The sequence below is a fragment of the Dinoponera quadriceps genome, unplaced genomic scaffold (assembly GCF_001313825.1).
Source record: "Dinoponera quadriceps isolate SergipeBrazil2010 unplaced genomic scaffold, ASM131382v1 scaffold1249, whole genome shotgun sequence".
NCBI classification, from domain to species: domain Eukaryota; kingdom Metazoa; phylum Arthropoda; class Insecta; order Hymenoptera; family Formicidae; genus Dinoponera; species Dinoponera quadriceps.
The window spans coordinates 532,197-554,153 of NW_014555318.1; the positions used below are offsets into that span (position 1 = coordinate 532,197).

Sequence of the window (21,957 nt, forward strand, 5' to 3'; positions counted from 1 at the left end):
GTTCTTCTTCCCGCTTTGTAAGATCTTGCCGACACTTCGGAATTGAATATTTCTCAGGCTAATGAACCGGGAGTGCAGTCATTGGTAATTTACAGCGGTTTGCGCGGCGCAGGTGCTATCGTAGGAGGCGGACGTGCGGTGTGATATATATATATATATATATATATATATATATATATATACTATACACACGCGCACATACCCTCCGCGGCAGTTCTGATGACGGTGGTTGCACGCTTTCTCGCGTGGCAAACAGACCCTATCTATTCATCGGGTCGGCTCCATTGTCGGGATTCTGGGAAATACCCTAGCAGCAGCGAACGGTGGCGTCGCCTGCTCTCATGCAATCGCACGTAGGCGTGTAAACGTTCCTTGTACTCGCCGTATGCCGCGCCAACGACCGAAGGGGGGGGTCCATTGAAATTCACGCTGGCGACGGGAGGGTGCGTGCCGGGAAATAAAATTAAATAGTCATATCTCGGCCGTGTCGCACGAATTAGCCGCGCCGTTCCCTTCTCGTAAATTCGCGCTGAATCTATAGTTTACGAGTTTAATACAGTTAGATGCGCGAACGTAAACGGACCGAGTAATGTGGCCGTGTAATACGCACGTTCGCGGTACAGCCGGCCATTGTTGGGAACGTCCGAGAGAGAGAGAGAGAGCTTCGACGGACAGTTTGCAACTTGGAGTTTGCATTGCGAAGACGCGCGTCGAGAGGACTCCACCGGCTATTTCCGAGGAATATCATAAGGGTCGTTACAGAGCGCAAAGGTTCGCCGTGGGAGTTGGTTTTGTCATGAGTTGAGTTCTCGTGTCGTCGCACTGTAGTAGTAACCACCTCTTACGACATCGGTCACATCGCAGCCGGCTGTTTGTAACTGATACTTTCAATTTGTCAAAACCAATTACGGCGGTACAAGTTTTCCCACGAGAAAGTATACGGCAATATGTTGAAAATGTACAACCGAGGAAAAAAGGGCTGCGGTACATTAAAATAGTCTGAAAAAGAAACTGCACAATTACTCGATGTAAATGTTAATGGGTCCAGTCGCCTCCATTGTCAATTATTGCTTGGCGCTTTCATGACACGCTAGTGTTTCAGCATATTCACGTGACAGGCAGCTTCCTGATTCCGGCCGACAGTTAGTTGAAAGTAAATTTTTTCCCCTCTTAGTTTATACTTTATGTAGTTCTCAATTGAATTCGCATCTGGGGATGATGCAGGCCAATCCATTGGTGGTGATGCCATTTTCAGCCCTCCACTTCGTGCAAAAGCGACTCCGATGTTTGGTCGTTGTCTTCCAAAAGCTCCCAATTGTCTCTACTTTTCCCATGAAATTTTTCAGCAGACACTTCTCAACAAACAGTAAATGCTGCGCATTTCTTTCAACGTTTAAGTTGTCAGTAAACAGAGACAATCGAAACCATATTTACAGAAACATTCCCAAACATGGATCTTAACCGGATATTTAACTGTCCATTCGGTGATCTTATTACTTGAAACTGAGCAGGCCCTCCGTATAAGTAACTATGCTAAAAAAGAAGCTTCGTCCATGAAGAGTATATTGCAACGTTTGAGATACTTCACACTCATTATGAAAATGTCCACTCTAACAAAAGGTAATGTTCGGAGTGACAAGAAACAACTGTGCAAACGGACACGCTTCAATATTTCCAACGTCATATAGCAGATGACGCTACAGTCTTGAATTAAGTACACTTTCTTTCTTGCGGAAAAGATTGTATACCGTGAAGAAGAATCCCGGGACACCGTACGTTCCCGATGGACCTCACGACGCGACTGCGTTTTCTCTCTGTCGTACGACATTGCGACGCAAAAATTCGAGAAAGAGAATAAGAGAGAGAGAGAGAGAGAGAGAGTCGCGTGTTCGCGGCAGTATTTGTCACCTCGCTCCCATGCGCGAAGATCGCCGAGTTGTTATCCTTCGCACTTGTTATATACGCTAACGCGGGTTGTAACGGCTCTGCTCTCGCTGGCATTGTACGTTTCTAGGGACGCGTCTCCTCTACCGTGGAGACAATGTGCCCAAGGTGCCTCGAGGATCAGCCTCTCTATCTCTCTCGCTCCCACGGTAACCGTGCATAACGCGCGCCTCCACTGCGCCGGCGACTCGCCCAAGTAGTATAGCAGTAGCATACACTTGGTCCGTCTGCTCCGTCCTTTTCCACTTCGGTCCGGTTTGTTTATTCAGTCCGCCCAGACGGAGCTCTCGCATAGAATCGCGTCACGGTCGCTGACTTTACTTTCCAGTTTGATGCATTCTCTCTTCGCAAAACAACGCTACGTACGACGGTTTTCTACGGTACTTGAAACACGTCCGGACTGTTGTCTTCGTCTCCTTCGTGACAACGAACATACGTTGTGGGAGAGCGCACACCTGGAGGCCGAAAAATTAATAGCGCGATCGGTGCGTTCCTCTCACGCGCTTTGCTCCCTCAAGATCTCACGAGGTGTTCATTCGTTGTTATTTTCATATTTTGTCCGCCGAGGTTTTAATCGCCGACGCTTTTGTCGTTCTTTTTTCTCTTTCTTCTCGTCGCGTTTAAATCCTCGTTTAACGCGGAAGATTAAAATACCGTCACGGATGATGCGTTCAACTTATCGCGGGCGACAAGTCGCCTTGGAATTCGTCGGCGAAAGAGTGACGCGGTAGTTCTAGGATAGCGGAGGGTATTAAAAGTTTCGGAGAGCTTTCCCAGCCGGGAAATGAGGGGGCTGAATCGGCTGGTGGAGCGTTGCTTAAGCGATTCCATCGATCCTCTTAATTAATTCCGCAAGAACAGTGAGTCGTATATCCGTGACACAAGTCCCTCGACCTTGTGTGCGCGCACCTCTCTCTCTCTCTCTCCCCCCTTCCCTTTCGCGGGCGAAGCGAAGCGAAGCACAATGGCACGAAAGACGAGGCAGCGACGAGGACTATCGCTCTTCCTCGTAGCGTCCGCGAAGCACAACGAAGAAGAGCTTTACCTACCTACCGTAATTGCTTCCATCTCGTCATTCCGCCGTGCCCGGCTCTCCTAATTGTCTCTGTTTTTCCTCTCTGCACCTCCAAGCGAGAAAAAGGAGGGCAAGAGGAGGTATTAAACGCGCTCGAGGTGTCCGTCCGTCGTTCCCCGCGTCTTATCGAGATCCGCAGAATTATTTTCGATTATTCTTATCGTCAGCCTTCCGCTCGCCTCTGTAATCCCCTTTAACTGCCGCGTATTTTGTCGATCTGAAGCACCCGCCACGGAAGACAGAGTCGTCCGTAGTTTCTTTCTGTCCGTTCGAAACATCTTCAGTCTGTATTTCTTTCAGTTTTTTTTTTTTTTTAACACCTTGAGTGCCGCACTGATTTCAGTTCATCGTCTAACTGATGATTAAATCACTAAAGTTGCAGTAAATAAATATAATTCGTACACCTCTTACTTTGTTTCATTGATTCTTTATTGGTCGTACAGGCCATTTTGTATTAATTATATTTTATACGTAACTTATAACGCGTCAGTCACCAGTAATTCCCACAGCATTCAACGTTTGTTAATTCTCTTTTATTAACGGGAATTGATCTAGATAAGCAAGAATTAGAGCCGTATAACGTGCCGTGATATTCATTACGAAAAACGGGTCACCGTCTTAAATCTCATGAGAAGCAATACATTTGGGCGATTAATATAGTAATCAAGAAGTTTAAACATAAATACATGAGATCATGAATCAATCTTTGCTTTACAAAAAGAAAGATATGTAATATAGATTGATAATTATAATCAGTAATTGTCAAGAGAGAACCCATCTTATGGACTGCTAATAATAGGAACTTATGTTACACTCGTTCAATAAGGTCAAGCCGTCAATCAAAATAAAGAGACCGAACGATCGAACAATACTTCAACCTTGGACGAATCAAAGCGCAGTACGAGTACAAAACGTATAACAATTTTAAACTGAACACATTATTAAAATATCTACCCGACCGATAAGTAAAATGTTGATAATTGAACCAGTGTCTTGTACGCAAATGACAATTGTCTGGATATGATTGTTGACAAATGATTGATAAATAACACCAAGATCACTCACAAACCGCCGAGGGAGGAACAAAAAACAAAGTTGTTCGTAGTTTCCTTCATCTCAGCCTGATCGTCCGTTCAAAAAATCCTTGATCTGTATTCTTTCTTCCGTGAAGATCTCCTTTTCGTTACTCGTCCGTCTTTCCTCTCTCGCACATTTAGACCAGTTGCCCAGATATCTACCAAGAGTCGTTGAGCGCGAACGTACCGTTGAAAATTCATTCGCAATGATATGCGAAGGGGAAATATACGCGCGGGAGAAGCGCACGCGTCTCTCTCAGAACTTCTGAAGAGTTAATATTTGAATCCACGGCCGGAGATTCGCGCCAGCGTTGTTTGGCCGCGGAGATGCGGAGGCGGGATAATGCAATCGGCAAAATGCATAAGCGCAAATGCGATTCAACATCGATGGAGCGCAGCGCTCGGGCGTAATTATCGGAACGAGATTGCGGCGCGTTGCGACGACATTACGAGCGCGTTCGCGCGTTAAATTATTCTTACCGCCGAATGCGCGCACGAGTACGATCCCATTTTCACCGCCGGCTTCTCTCTTTATTTCCTTGCGCTCCGAATTATACCGTCACGTCGTTCCGTCTCTTTTCGCGTCTTCTCGCCTCGGCGTTTTCTTGATTTACGCGAACACGCAATATCGTTTTTATCAAGCGACGTGCGAGTTTGTTATTAAATTAGCATAATGTTTCGCGCCCCGTCACTGTATACTGATAAATTCAACCCACCCCCCATCTCTCCTTTTGTTTCTCGCTCTTTTCGAAATTTTATGTCTTCGCTCAACGACGTGTTAAAAGCCGCGTTTCTTCATTTCGACACTGTCGCATTTCCTCCGCCAATATAACACCGAAGGCGATATATGTGCGCACACGAACGTGCGACTATCACGGCTCCTTATTAAAAATTATATTGCGAATGATCTCTCTTACGCTCTGGAGAGAAGAACAAAGAAACTTCCCGCCGTAGCGCCAGAATGTTCAAGTTGTTTAAACGCACTGTTCAAATAAACCACCCTCTTGCTCGCGGATGTAGAGGATCATCTCCAGGAGGCGAATTTCCACGCGCATTTCGATGCAGTTCAGCGGTTCGTACATTCCGAAAAATGTGCAAAAAAGAAGAAAGAAGAACAGGAAGAGGAACAAAAAAGAACGCGGGAAAAATAGAGCCGCTTGCCCCGATATTGGCGGTCAGACGGGTATAGGCATTAATCCTCGCCTCTCCCTCCATCGCCGAGGGGGAAGCTCGATTGTGGTAACAGATTGTGGTAAACTTTATAAGCCTAGAGTTACTCGAAAGTGCGCTCGCGGTGTCGGTACGCTAGACTGCAATAACATTTACCACAAACTTTTACTACAGCTCAAATGTTCCTGCCCTACTCTCCTCTTCGCCTCCCCGCCCCCTTCTCTCTCTCTCTCTCTCTCTCTCTCCCCTCTCCCTCCCGCTCCCTTTTCCTTCTTTCTCTTGCTCTCTCGCCTCGCTATTCTCCGGCAGCACTACGTTCTAACAATTGCCGCTGCAGCTACAATGGCACGCTTTACTGCTGCGGCGGCGTAACTTGATACAATAATGCGCGTTCCGCGTCGTTTACCCGCAAAGAGTTGACTTACGCGCGGGGGCCACGGCGCGCCGGATCGATAGGCATATCGTCTCGATAGATGAACCGCCGGTTGTGTTTCAGTCGCAGTCTGCTCTCTTAAGTTAAATCGGTAAGACGGTATTGTACTGATAATTAGCGAATATTCGCTCATTTTTAGTGGAAACGCTTCTGCTTAACTCTTGTCTTATTTCACTGATTTTGGCTAGTGAAAGATTCATTGCAACGAAAGATTCATTGTTACTTTATAGCGGAAACATACATGTGTGTGTGTGTGTGTGTAAGTTTATACACATACTATATATATATATATATATATATGTATACGTGTACGTACTCGATCATTTTTGACGTAGTTCGCAAGGTAGTAGACTCAAGAGCCTCGAGATTTAGAGTCCCATCAGCATAATCAGTATATTCTTCAAATATAAGTTAAATTAATTAATCGTAATTAGGAATATTTCAGATAAAATCATTGACAACATCTTAAGAATTATTAAGATAACGAGAGTGACGTAATAAATAATATCTTGTTTCTGCAATTAGAATCCTCTGACAGAAACAGTTGTTACTTAAGACTTTCACTGATATGCTGTACTATACTTATAACCTGATCACTAGACTATTGATCGCTTCCCAGTGATTATATATTGATTGCACTTTAGAAAATGGCGCATTTTTCGGACAAAAAACGCCGCAGTGTCAGACTAGCGAAAATGGGATTCTCTCGCGTTGAAATAATAGTTATCTTTATTAGGAGTATCTATCTTCCTTACCATCGTTAAATCTTTATACCGAAGAATAAAATTTGCGACACGAGCGCGGTCACAGTTTTTAGTTTTCATGGGCGAGTGAAGAAACGCGCTCTATTGCAGAGGCGTTTAAATTTTATACGGTAAATTTGTAGCCACATCGCTCACGTAGATCGCCTTTAAAAAGCGCAAGATTTATTAGCCTCCACTTGTAGCGCAAGAAAGGATCTACAGAGACTGTCGTAGCAATGTATACTTATTTGCCGCGCATTATACCTCTTTTTTGTCTACTAACTTAAGACTTTTTTCCCGTACAAAAAGCACCCTGATTTACCCCTTCGCGTCACTCGCTAACGTATCATTTTCTACTCGTTCACAAGAGAGGGCTAATTTGTAAATAACATCTCTCACGCGATTTAATAATTTCTCTCACGCAAACTGCATGGGATTTGTGGAAATATAATTCTCACAGAGAGACGTGAGAATTCGCGGAGCAAATGGAGAAATGAAGATTTTACCGAGTCCGTATTTTAAATAGAAATTTTTTTAACCGGCCAGTAAGAGAAAAAGACAGAAGAGTGCGCTCTCGATTTCTCCCGTTCGATTCTCCGTTCTTTTCCGTTCACCTTGAAATTCGCAAAATTTGTCAAACGTATTATTCGAGACCGAGAGTATTATTTTGGGAAAATCTCTCTTTTTCTCTCTCTCTCTCTCTCTTTCCACACACACACACACACACACACACACACATATATATATATATATATATATATCCATCTCTCTTTCTCCCTCACATCGGCGATCTGCCACATGCCAGGACTGGTATGGAATCATCACGCACAGAAACGTTCCGCCACCGGACTGCCATCAGCAGGGCTATATGAAACCCTGACGTGGCTCTGCCAGGGTTGTAATTGTCGTCCTTTGTCCGTCATACGAGCTTGCGGAACCGCTCGGTGGTGAACCGCAAGCTTTACCGACCCTGCTGGAACCACTGAGCCGTACAAGCATTATCGCATCAGGTGCTTAATCCTTGGTTTATCACCTGCGATGTCGACTCCCCGACCCGGGCGAGAACCCGCCGACGGTCTTCGCTTCCTTGTTGTCGCAAATTTACTGCTGACACATCGTATACTGCGAATTGAATGAAATTACATGGAGATGTTTGCTTACGGGAAAATGGCACCAGCGACGCAGTTTATATCTTTAATTATCGTTTATCCCTAACTCCTCTCATCTTTTTCCTCTTTTCTATCTCCCAGATCCATCGTCTTTTCTTGCGACTAGATATTTTTTATTCGACGTTGAATCTATTGCATTATTGATTGTCTAGGCATATTTGAACTAATATTAAATATACCAACAAAATCCCTAAGGCATGGCCTAATTTTTCACATAGAACATTACCGAATTTTCTACGAGTTGTATTCCCAAGTGAACAAATTATACATGACTGCTAACACATATTTAGCTTCGGTAGATTTTTTTCATGGAACATCATTTGTCTTAAAATATGCCGTTATGTGCGCAATTTATGAGCTTTATTTACGTCTAACGTTATATTTTCATATTTATTTATTTTACTTTATTCCTAATTTCATTACTATTTTAATGCATTTATATACTGTAACTTCTTTATCATTTATATATATATATATTTTTTTTTTCCATATTATCTATCCATTTACGATATTACGTGTTTATTATGTACTAAAGGATTGTCCGTGAATAGGGATTATTATTATTATTTCAGATTTTCCAGAATTATTCGAGAATTACATTTAACGAATATCGTGCTCGCTTCCAGAAGTATTTTCTTGTACACGCGCGAATCATAAATTGCAAACGAATCATACGCTGCGAACAGTCTTGCTTTCTGGCTCATTTCTCGTATTATTTAAGCGGCAATAACTAATCGAAAATACCACAATCACATTTCGAATTCAATTCGACCTCCCTTTCCCTCTCACGGCCCTCTGTTATCTCGATATTTATTATTTCAGTCGGTTATTTCCGCGAGGAAGGTAAATTCGGGCGCGCTTCACGTTGGCACGTATCCCGAAATGCAGCATAAACATCGGGGGGTGAAAGGCCCAAATATCGCGAGCATTATGAAAAGCCATAAACCACTGGGCCCAAGGGCAGCCAACACCTGCGTGGGTCGCGCGGGATCGATACTCGACGCGCAGCGGCCGGGCTCGCTTATGTTATGCATATCGCGAATGTTCCCGGTAGTGCATCGTTACGCGAGATGGTGGCCGTAAAAGATGCAACGCCGGCGAAGCGATCGCTCGTATAGTCCGTAAACGGACGTCGCTTGTGTTCCGACGCGATCGTTGACGGAGCTGAATTCCTTTCGAACCGCTTTGAATATCGCGACGATCACGCGCGCCCGCCGTACGCTCGACTTCCAAGACACCTCCGCGAAACTCCTCCGGTTAGATTACCGGTAAAGTTTTGTTTCGCGCGCACCGAGGTTTCTTACGAAGAGATGAATAGCGAGGCTCGGTTTGCGGCCACGAGCTTTTTCACAAAAGCCACCCGGTTAAAACAATTGTTTCGCTTCGTTAATTATAAGTTTTCGCCGTTTTTCACAAGCTGCGTATATACTTCTCGCGCTTGCTGCAAACCGCTGGCCAGATACCTGCGGATGAAACTCGGAAATGCTCGGGCAAAAAGAACGCTTTTTCCTTCGCGACGATCGTGCAATTTCTTGACACAACGGCGACGCTCTCTCACTCTCGCGACTGTGCGGCGGCGCGTGCGGAAAAATAAGCGGCTTCCGCACGCCGAGCTTTCCGGTGCTCTCATTTCATTGCACTTATCGCGCGGATAAAGGTAAAGAAGGAATTCCACTGCGAAAGCGTATATATCGGGGGAGGGAAGCTCACACTGAAAGATTCCTTCGCACGCTTGCCGAATGTGAAATCACCGTCGATATTTCTTTAAGTCGATTCAGCGGATTCGACGCATCGCGCGCGCCTGTGTTATTTCCGAAAGTGGCCAACCGTGCGTTGCCCCTTTCCACGACGAATATAGCCGCGAAACTCTATTTTCCAATAACGACCGGTAATTTTTCTCATCCGGAGGTAGACCGTCGCATATGCTCGCTGATCGATCCCGTATTTTGGCGCGACATTTCGTCTATCGATTCTCTCGGGATAAGTAAATAAAAAGTGAAATTTAAGTATTTTTTTACTCCCCCTCCTCCCTTTCGTCACATTCCGTCACGAAATGCTTGGACCCCCTTCCAATATTACATTGAGAGACCCGCTTAGTTGGCTGAAATGAAATGTTTGAAAACAAATGTTTTCGCTATAAGAACCAGAATTTAGTTTTCTGAAACTTTCTTCATTTTCGTTTTGAAAAGAATAAAAAATTACCCTCTCTTTTCGTCTCCACATAGAATGAAAGAAACAACTTATAATCATATTCGCGTGAAATAATTATTAAATTGCACGTTCTACTATCTTCTACTATCTTTTGTTAAAATATAAATCATTCTTAGGCATGATAACAAATTAATTACTTTATTTTATAATTTTGATTAGTAAAAGTTGTGTTTAAAAAAAAATATTTAAAAATCAACATTTTGATTATTAGCATAAAACTATGTCAAAATTTAAAAATGTTTACCGAACGTATCACGAATGGAAACAAAACGAATAACCACGCACATCCATAGTTACTGGTTACGCCATCTAATTTGACGTGCCTTTACTCCTCCTCTCTCCTCTCTTTGCCATCATAGGCCATCACGCAAGCTAATAGACTTACCATCCCCCCTTCCCCCTTTGTGATGTGACGTAATTGTGTTAAATGGCCCCTAGATAAATGCATTTATTAGCGGTTTAGGACCTAACCCTTTAAGAGCATTCAAAATATATATATACAGGGTAGGGCAATAATTATAATACTACCTTAAATATCTCTGAAAAAGAAAAACATTTTATTAATGAACACACGAGGATGAAAAAATTTACATTTGCCAAAGGTGTTTGAAATGTTGACCACTGATATCAATGCAATTTCTGTCAGACAAATTTTTCTTTCTCCTTTTTTCTCCTTTGTTTATATTTCAAAGGTATTCAGAATCGTAATAGTTATTGCTTCACTTTGTATATAGATGCAGAGAGAAGACTGAACGCGCTTGCTCAGTGGCGCTTTGAAAGAGTTGCAGAATCTTTTTTATGGCTAACAGCGCGATCCGTATCCGAAGTATAGAGAGATCAGTCTCACGAACTGCGACAAGCGAGACTATCATACATAACATCAAATGGAAGTCCGAAATTCTCCGAAAGCTCCGCACAAGGTATCGACAGGTGCAGACGGCCCGGCGGAACTCCGTTAACACGTTCCGACAACCGGTTTTATCATAGTCGCAAACGTGTACCGTTCTGATCGATAGTTCAGATAGACAAAGTCCGCCTTCACTTCTCAGCGGGACTTGCGAAGTTCCATCTCGCGGATGTTCTTGTCCGACGTTAGTTTCATCTACGACGATCATCACGGGAATAATTACCGTGATCATCTGACTTACGAAGGGCTTGTAATATCTCGTCGTTATGAAAGCGAAGTGAGTTACTCACTTGTTTCCGCAATTCTGGGATCAGGAGTGACTAGAAGTTGGGCCGCGAGTGAGGCCCGATGACCGGAGGTGCTCTCAGCCACGCATTCGTATGTGCCGGTGTCCTCAAGCTTCGCGGAGGATATCACGAGTTTCGATCTCCGCCTGTGAATCAAAGAGAGAGATTTATTCGAATGCGATGGAAAGACAAAAAGAAAATCACGCTGTGAGCAATTTATTAATAATAAATCAATTTATAAGTTATTCAGTCAACGATAATGCACGAGAGGAAAAGAAAGAGAGAGAGAGAGGGAGGGAGGGGGGGAGGCACCGAAATATTGTCTATTGATTGAATCGGCGGCCGGTCGCAACGAAATCCGGCAGCTCCAATTATCACGTCGCGAGATCAACTCGATGGCGCGTCCATCAATCGACTTGACCGATTTTCATTTCGTCAATCGCGTCCGTCGCGCGGTGCGGAGCGGCAGCCCGAAATTAACTGTCGGTCGACTCGCATTACATCGAATTTATTGACGCGTCGATAACGAAATTAAATAGTCGATTTGCCAGCGGAGAGCGCGGAACCGTTGACGCGTGCCGCAGTAATGGTTCAATAAGCTCGGTCGACGAACTGCAAATCGGAAATTCGGCTCGTTATTAGCCGCGATGGGAGTTTCGCTGGCCGATCCCGAGCACCGCTGCCTAGCCACTATTACAGCCGAGTGTGTTATTCATGATTTTAGCGTCTGCCGGATTTTCCGTCTCCCGCGATTATCCGCCATCGGTCGCCAAAGCTCGCCCGACGAGTTTATTATCGCGAATTACGGGCAGAGGTTACTTAGTCGCGCGCGATTTATCTCGGCGTCATGGGTGCCGATTTGCGTTATGCTAAGCCGCGATTCTAAGTTTGCGTTTCAATCAACTGCTTGATTGCTCGCGCCGAAAACTCGAGTGATTACGACACTGGCGGTTCGGGGGTTCCGTAGGTGGAAGTAGGTAGTCGCTAATGAAATTAAACGGAGTCGATCACGACGCAATGCGACGTTCGTCGAGCGTGAGAGGACACGAAATTAGAGAGGAATTAATTCCCGATCGGTACAAAGGCAGGGACTGAAGACACTTGTTCAACTCGCACAATCGCGTGCGTCGTCCCCGCTTGTACGTCGATTTCCTTTGTCAAAACGGTGATAGATTTTGCGTTTTTTACAAATAAAAATAACATATTATATTTGGTATACGCACATACATATATATATATAATATTAAATAAATATTATTTGACCAAAATACAAATTTGCTGAGTGATATTGGAGCAATGATTTACTTGAATGTAGCACTTTTTTGTACATATAGCGAAAAAGAGCGGACGCTTGTAATGTTTCAATCTAACAAAAAAAGTAGCAACAGCAATATGCATGCAAGGTTATTTTATTAGCGGCACTGTAATAGCATTTAGAAGAAAGTTGCTTAAATCGTACTAGTTACCTAAATGGTACTTCGTCATACTTTCTGTAATTATTCAATATAAACGCGAGTAGTAAATATATTAAATAAATAAGCAGTGAAAAATATAATTAAGACATTTTTGAACGAATTGCATTATATGTTTCTTGTATGATACGAACACTTAAAAAATACTTTAAATAGTATGATTTCGCCCCCTACTGTAAACACGAATTTCTTGGCTGTAATTATTTGGCTGTGTAACATCACAGTCGTAAATGGCAAACACCCTTTTCTCACGTGGAGGCGCTTTCCGGAGTCTCTGGAACGTCTCCACGACTATGAAACAGCGGTGCGTGAGGTCAGGGATTAACTCGTTACCACGTTTGACGCCCTCCTACCGCTTCTCAAACTTATCGATTCTTCTAATGTGATCACGCTCCCGTAGCTTTATCCACTCGTAGGCCACCAAATGGCGCGTTAACTCGTTTCACGTTAGGTCGAGTTTATCGGCGTCGAATAATGGAATTAGACGGGCGATTTGTCGGTAGAGGGTGAGAGGGCGGAGGAGGTCTGCGCGCGAGGATCGCAGACTCGCGCCATATCGTCACGTCTGAGTAACTTCGGGTGGGCCGTGGAAGCGGCGGATTAACTTATTATTATCTTCGCCGGGATTTCGAAATCCGAACCGAGCCGCTCCTCCACGGGCCGAATGGCTGCTACGAGTCTCAAAGAGATTCCATAAAGTTCGGGGCGAGGAAGTTTTCGCCCCCTCCGCCTTCTTCACCTCTCCTTCCTCCTGCGGGTAAATCGGAGCCTCGACCATCCACGGCGTAAGCTTACGCCGCTCGTGGCGCGCTGTGCTGAACGCGACCTGAAATTTCTGGACTTTCTTTTAGTTTGGGGCAAACTCGTTTTTCCGTGCGGGAGGAGCCGAGTTCTCGCTCTCACGCGACCTCCTCCTGCGAAAGTTCCATATTTTCGAACGTGCGGGGAGAACAAATTTAATAAGTTCAAGTGCACGTACGCGCGGCGATGAAACTCAGTTGACGAGGCCGACAAAAGTAATCCCGATCGCACCGGCGATCACGCCTCGTTTCTGATTCGCGTGCTTTTCGCAGATATTTTCACTCGCGGGCCCCCGAGACCCCCGCGTAATCTCGGCGAATTCGATATTTTTGCACGTCACGAGAAATATGAAGCAAAAATTATAGGCGTAGTTTTTATTTTTGCATTTTTCGTGTCACGAGAATGAAATGTACGATTCGATCGTGTAACTGGGAAGTTATCGAAAATATTTGCCCCATCTCCCGTTTTCGTGACGTTTCCAGCTACATTTGTGACATTTCATCTCCGACTATCCGGGACGATTTCGAGAATTCGAAATGAATCTCGCTACTCGATGAAAAAAGGGAGGGAACGGATTTGAGATTTTATCACATTTCCGGAATGTCGAGACGCGAAAGACGGAGAAGGAGAATGGAAGCGGAGAAGGGGGCGTCGTCTAGTCGAATGAGACGTTTCCTCTTGGTGTCGTACGCGCGCGACGAGCCACGTGTCGCTATGCCGGAAATCTCCGGTAAGATTTCATTTCATTTACTTATCTCTGTATTACTTGCCGAGCAGGTGGACTCTTCTCGAGACTCCCCGTTTTATCTTCAGTCGCTGTAGCTTGCGTATCAACGTCAAAGGTCAAGGAAAAGGGAGCTCCGCGGGAATATGCTGCGCGCTATAATTAAACGTTTGCATTTTTTAACTGCCTTTACTTGACATCGACTAACGAGCTACTGCTGGTGCAGCAGAACGAGTTGCAAGCTATTAACTTCAGTCGCGAACGAATAGATTGTCGTATGATAAGAATGTTTTATATCCCGACTGCGCCGCGCGAAGATTTTTTATATCTTTCGGGCTCGTGAATTTCAGAACACGAAAATGCAAATACACCGGGATCGCTTCTGTTTTCATTTTAACAAGTCGATACTAATTGCGCGTCAGTTCGTACATTAGCGTAGGGGAAGGTGTTTGGACACTGTTGTACCTAGAACAATATTCAATTTTTCTATGTTCTTCTATGTTATTACTTTTTTATTATATACTTTATCAAACGATAAAATCGTTCGTTTCAACTCGAGCGCCTCTCAATAGATATCATAATATTCAAGTTAACAGTACAGAAAATAGTGTTTAAATGCTGGATGTGTTTTAAGGTTTCACACTATCAAAAGTAAACTTTTTAACTTGAAATTTATTTGAATATACTAATGACTATACAATAAATGCTAAAATATAATGATTTAATACTTTTTTTTTGGTTTCTAAAGTTTATTTACATATTATTTCTAGTTTAAGAAACATAACCTAAACTAACTTAATTTTTGATATTTCTTTTTCTAAATTAATGTTGTACCTAAATCACCAAAGCTATATTGTATCTTGGACATTTCCCAGGTACAGCATGATTGCGATATATCAACTTACTTCATTCTGTTTTAAAGTTAAAGTAATATTTAATTTGAAGAATCGTTTTATTCTAGGTAAGATATGAAAAAAAATAAAGAGTTAACTTTTTTTATTTGATTGTTATAACTAATCATTGAAATAAATAGTAGTTCATTCCATTTAAAAATAATTAAATTTATGATAACAAAAATGTTTATAAATTATTTATGTTTATTATGTCATTAATGTTAAAACAATAAAAAATAATGTTATTAATGGTGTCAATGTTTATTACGTTATTAATATACTTTTGTAGCATAATTTATTTTAGTGTCATTTAAAACCGTTTATCCTTTATGTAAACTATATGTACAAGGTACGACTGTCCAAGGTACATCATCTTCCTCTAATCAAGCGCACACTCAGGTGAGAATATCGATGGCAACCGAAACGAATTAAATAAAAGTAACGGAGAAAGGAGAAACACGTTAATTATCGTTCGAGACTCGTACGCAACTGCGATAAAAGTGGGTCTCGTAAAAAAAAAAAAGAAGAAAGAAAGAGAGCAACGCACGCGATGACATACGATATAGGGAAGGCTTTACGGAATTAATACTCGTCAACTACGCGAATACCACTGTGTTGTAGCATTGTATCGTTACGCTCAAATTGCGCAGCGCTTTTTTTCGCCACGGCCACTAATGAAATCCGTTGGCAGCGGTCATAAATTACGAGGAAAATCGCGGGTGGTCGACGTAGCATTATGCGAGAAGCGTTTAACAGCAAGTCTCTGACCGCGATCTTCACAAAGAGACGTCGACATGAGATTAATTGCGATGTAAACGCATGGAAAGGGAGAGAGAGAGAGAGAGAGAGGACAAGAAAATAAGGGAGCGAGGTTTCGGTGCAGGATACTCGAATCCTGAATAGGGATCTAAATCTTTGTTTGATGAGCGCAGCGGCAGTTGCAATTTGTAAAATGTGTCGCCGGGCGCATATATGCAGCCGGGCAAATATTGCAACGGATAATTGGTGCAACGCAACTTTGCGGACGCGCGTATCGTGACGTTAAAACGTCGATTATTCGACCGTGCGGGACACGCGACACCTGTCATTTCGAATCGCTTTTCGAGCGATTACTGTGTCATCGCTCGAAATTCAGTTGTTACGCGCGCGCTGAATGTCCTTACTCCGTAATTTTCCGCGTGCAATTTTAAGCGGATCAAATGCGGACGATCGGCATATACAACATGTGCGTACACGGTGACGATGGTTTAATTTCAGCGTGATTTTTGCGCCTCGCAATCTATCGATCGGCTGGACTAAAACACCCTTATTAGATACAATTCGATGCATCTCCGAGCACGATCAGCTGTCAGCCAGACGCGTCTGTTCGCGAACGTTCATTTTCCCGAGAGGGGTAGCGCCAAGCGCCTGGTCTGTCCATCCCCTTTAAGCAATTTCACATGCACGCGTTTGCGAGACACAAGCGAGAGAGTGGAAAGGCTGGATGCACAAGGAGGACGGTGCGCTGGTACGTGAGATGCGACGACGATGAAAAAGAAAACAGCGGCGGTTAAAGAGGGGGAGAAAGAGAGACCGCGGGAGAGGGGAGGGCGAGGAGAACAGGCGAGTGGTAAAAAAGAGGAGAGAGGGAGGGAGGAGACGAGGTTTCTAATTTGGTGCCACGGCAAAAATCGACACTCCGTCTAGACTACCGGCACTCTCCGCTTAGCCGTCTTGAATCTCGGAGGGAAGGGGAAGAATACCCCGTGGGTGCCCAAGGAAGAGTCCGGCCGACGAAACGAGAGGGAATAACGGAACGAGTCGCAGAGAGGGAAGGATAGAGGGTCTAGATCTCTATTTATATGTACCGTACTTCGTTCATAGCTCGCCTTTTCCTGTTCTCCTTTCATCTCGTTACGTCTCTCCGGCTAGTTACCGTGCGTCGCTCTCCCCTCCGCGAACGCCTCTCTTCCTTTGACGGCGAATGGACTCGATCCATTTTCTAACGACGCGCCAGGCAGATAGCCAAGGTATCCTTTCGCCACATCGGAACGTATCGCTTCGAGCGAATCTGACGCGCAAAATCCCGCGAACTGTATTCCGAAGTTACCGAACGCGACGTGGTGAAGGAGGGAGGGAGAGAGAGAAGGCCGGCTTATCCGCACCCCCGGGACACGCCGCGGTCAGAGCTTTCGCCGTTATGACGAAGCCCGGGCGTTTTCAATGAAATACCACGACCTCCCCCCCCCCTCCCTCCTCCGTCCCCGTATTCCACGCGTCTCGACTCGTGTAAATCTCTTCAAGCTATTCCGAGGTCGAAGCGGCGTCGCCATCGAATAACCGTCAGACTTTCTCTTTCCCTCTTTTTCCCTCCTCGGATCACGCGTGCGACGAATTTGTGCCCACCTGGGAACCGCAAAATTTCAACTACATTTTCCTCGTAGTTATGTTTGCGAGACACTCCGTGAATGCTAGAGCGATTTTTGGAAACACGTCGGGAATGTGAGCAAAATATGCAAAAGGGATGCGTAAAGTGATATTAATTTCCGATGGAATTGCAAAATGCAATGAGAGGCGGTCTTTGGGAACGTTTAATGTTATGTCTACACCGTTTGCGCGTGTAACGTGTTAGCAAACACGGTAATTAAATCTCAATTGCAATTTCGTTTGTTTATTGTTTAAATATTTGCTGCAGTTTTGCGCACGCACAGAGGGAAGAAGAGAGAGGATCGGCAGGAAAGAGAGAAAGAGAGCAGTGAGCTCAAATTTGCGATGCGCGTCGAGATCTCCCGCGCGTTCGGCGATTAAAATTCATTTCGCATAATTGGCTATTATCCGCGAAATAATTAGTCACGTAGTTCCATAAGCGCGGTTTGTTTTTAATTAAATCCCGCGGGGGAGGGCCGGCGCGACGACGAAGACGACTTTCGGCCGGCGGGAGGCTCCGAGTCGTTCAAATCTCTTCGGGCTATTCCGAGTTTCCGTTTACTGAATCGCGCGCAACTTGCGGAGCTCCTTCATCAGAGATCAAACGCAGGTTATATCGCTTCCGGATATACGCGCGGCGCGCAGGCATGATGGGCGTGGGTGCACCAAGTTATCGGTTGAAAGTTGCTGAAAGTTGGACGCGGAAGCTTCAGAAACCCCTCGCTCGGATTTAAGCATTTAAGCGTCAAAAAGTGTAGCATCTCTCTTTCTCTTCCTTTTTTCACCGATGATGGTCCCGATAGCCGTTATCGAACCGCCGCCGACGGCAGCTGAGAGATTTCTGAATTAAAGTGGCGTATGTTACTAATTAATCAGAACCTAATACTACCGATAATAATAAACATACCGTTATTAACATTCGACGTTGTTATACGTGATTTAATGCAGGCAATACGATGCGCTTGTAACAACATGTATATGCATTTGTTATTTATTACTATTATATACAGCGCGCTCAATGGTCTGACGATCTAAGCGTAGCACGATGTTGAATCGTCGAAAATCCAAAATGATTCCGTCGCAATCCCATCAAATATTGCCGTTTCTCCGGTTATCTTTTTTTTACGAAGTTATAACATGTCCCGAGTGTCTGCCGCAAAGACGCGAGGAAGATTCGAACGACACGACGGAACGCGATGAGTTTCGTGCGATTGCGGAAAGCCCGCGGAAGAAACCTTCCATGCGAAGTTCATTTGCATAAAATCGTACGCGACTTCGCCTGTCGAAAGATTCACTCTATTTCGCTCGCCGTAATGAACACGTAGTTAGAAATGCGAGTAATAATTACAAGCGCTTCGCGTCGCGTCTGCGGTTTCCGGTGTACGAGCGCGAAATGAACGAGTCCCAAAAACGGAAAATGCAAAACGCCGGTTATTAACGTTTGTTAGGTTCCTAATTATCCGACCGTTTTTCCAAGCGTCATTCTTTTCGCGCTCCGCTCAGGCTTTCGGTCCGAAAGAGAGCAGAAGAAAAGGCACGAAGATAGGCAAGAAGAGAGGAAGGAAGGAAACGGAGGCAGAGTGTGCTCGAAAAAAAAAGCGGGGGTGGGAAATAAAGACCGCCGGACATTTCACCGCAAAATGCGGCCGCGTGCACGAATTGCAGTGACGCCGGCGTCGCGACACAAGTATTACGCTTAATTTGCCTCTCCGCGTTCTCCGCCGCTTGCGCCTTGTCTCTTTTTGTCGTCACTGCCAAGAAGATATGGCGTCGCTTTAAACGAACACGAAATGAAGCGATGAGGAAAGCAAATTACGAAATCGAGGTCGGATTTTGGATTTTGGTATACGTACTCGAGCGGCTCGAAAAATGTCCGATGTTTAAATTTTTCCGCTGACCATATTATTGACTTTATGAAGATGTCCTTTTGAGGGGTGTTCTTCTTCATTTACTTTACTCACTTCATTTACTTACACTTTTATTTACATATTACATGAAGCCCATTATAAAAAGTTGATATGTGACGCTGTTATTACTGCTTCAGTGAAACTCGTATTTATTAGACCAATTTAGCTACATAGATATTATAGTAAGATTATTTAGTCTTTGTTATAAGATTTTTTTGATATCTATTACAGCTTTTTTTTATAAACAAAAAAGAAGGAAAATTTGGTGGCGAAAAATCAAACTTTTGACTTCGAATGCTGATAATTTTATTAAAAATTAATATTTTAAAATTCGGCTGTAACAAAGGCTAGATAATCTTATTAAGAATATTTAAAAACTACCAGCTAAATCAGTGTAGGTTTCCGAAATATTTTAAATAGCGATGATCAGCTTCACGGAAGCAGTAATAACAGCGCTAAGCCAGCTCCATACGATGTGGCAAATGTAGACGAACGTAGGAGAATATTGGCAATTATATAGATCACGTATATTAGGCGAATGTCAAATACGTGATGATATAACGTGATGATATAAATGTAATATAATATAATATAAATAACAATTATTATATCATTACGTATTACATCATAATATAACATACGAACGTAGGTGAACGTAGGTTAACGTTGGCAATTATACTAATCACATATGTTGCGCGAATGTAATATACATGATAATATAACAAATGTGATATAATATAACATAAATAATAATAATTATTATATTACTACATATTATATCATAACATACATGATAAATATAATTTCCGACGTTCGTCTACATTTGCCACATCGTGTGAAACTAGCTTCATAATATCAACTTTTTGTAATGGGTTTCATATAATACATAAATAAAAGTATTAAAAAACCATCCCTTAAAAAAACACCTTCACAAAGTGTAAAATGTGGTCAGCAGAAAAATTCAAACTTTTTCAAGCTGCTCGGATATACGTATTAGCTCCTTAAAAAAAAAAAGTACTGCATCGTGCGCCGCTCCCGTCGCCCGGGACGATTTTCCGCGCGCTTTCACTCTTTCGCAGCGCGTCCGTCGACCGCAATTTGGCGACCGCCGTCGCGCGGGAGAGAGAAGAGAGAGGACCTCACGATTTTCACCGATGCTTTTAAGTCGTCGACGGCACGGAAGGATGGTATCGTCGGTCGCGGATCCACACTGGCGTGGCAGGCGCGCAGACAGAAATTTCTCATCTTGCCGTGACGGCTCGATGGTCGCGGAATGTTGCAATTCGATTGACCGGCCGGGGAAATGGATTCCTAATGGTGGACGTCACTGGCGAACGGTACGGCAAGAACTATCAGTCTTATAATGGAAACGGCATGTCGTGGAAACCGGCGAAAGGAAGATACATTCACAAAGGCGGAAAGGGCCGGGTAGAGAAAAGGGGGAAGGTGGCGACGGACGTCGAATGAGAGAGAGACGGCGAGGAGGGAATCTTCCTACTCTCCTCTCGCCCCCGTCTGTTTTTCTTCCATCCTGTAGAAGTAGTTAATGGTTTTCTTTTGGGCGACTTGCTTCGCTGTGTTAATGTCTCTGCTGGTTGAATAGACTCCCTCTCTTCTCCTCTCCCGTTGCCTCTCTCGTCTTTCTGTTCACCGCCCCTTTTCGCGCATCTTTCGCGTTTACTCGCCCTTTCGTTTTTCCCCCGTTTGTCGACGTTCTCCTCGCGCAAAAGGCATCATTCCATCTGTCGACGCTTCCCCGAGAGCGATTGTATCAATAAGTGGAAATCGTCCGGCGAGCCTCACACACGCGATGGAAATATATAACTATAGATGTATTGAATTTTTTTCCATTCCATTTGGAGTGTGAAATTTAATAGAATGTTGCTTCTCGGGAGGTCCGCCAATTAGTTGCAAGGCTAATTGAAAGCGAACGTCACAATGTGGCGAGAATCGCAAGATATTTGACGACAAGCTTTGAGAGATCCGATACACGTGTTGATTGAACAGTTAACGAGAACTTTTCATATTCCCGGCGAATTTAATTCGACGAGAATTTGTCCGGCAGCAATTTTTCCGCTCGTTTTGCCAGTGATTTGGAGCAATGTCCGACCAATCGTTTAGCCTTATCACTTATTCCGTCGGCTGGATGCATATCGACGTTGATGCGCTCGTATTTTGACTTGGAATTTGCAGCGTTTGCTGTATTATTTATAATTAATTTGTCAAATTAAATTTGCGCGTATCGCGCCATCGCATAATTATCATTCGTATTTAAATATTCCTGGTTTCATTGACATTTAATTATAAAGTTTCCCAAGGATGATTAACGCGGAAGTTAAAAATTAACGGGATAAATGCAAATCGCTTCATAATATTACATAATTTATTCGGGATTACATTGTAAAAATAAAGTTTAATCTCGCCGGCGGGGCGGAACTTTTTATTTCATTTTAGTGCAATTTATTCAAAACTCCCGAGATTAATGTCTCCGTTTCGCTTTCGTTCTCGCGCGTCGAATCGCGATTTTATTTATACTTGCATTTCTTGCAGACGCCGACACTAGTTCGTTTTTCCTCACCTCCTTTTTCCCTCTTCGCGCACTGAATCGCTAGTCGCTGAATCATTTTATCATTTGGCGGATCGTTTTCTCGTCTCGATTACGGATCGGTTACGTTAGTGAAATACGAATAACCACGGCTAGACAACGCGACGCTTCTCAGCGGCCTCCGACGAAACTTC

At 43.9% G+C, this 21,957-nt stretch overlaps 1 protein-coding gene across 1 annotated transcript in view; it reads right to left on the reverse strand.

The window, feature by feature from the left end:
• Window positions 1–21,957, reverse strand: part of LOC106743804 (pro-neuregulin-2, membrane-bound isoform-like) — a 117,185-nt gene that overhangs the window by 55,359 nt on the left and 39,869 nt on the right. The window contains exon 3 of the mRNA XM_014618002.1: window positions 11,019–11,161. Coding sequence (XP_014473488.1) covers window positions 11,019–11,161 — 143 coding nt within the window. The remainder of the gene's footprint in view (window positions 1–11,018; window positions 11,162–21,957) is intronic.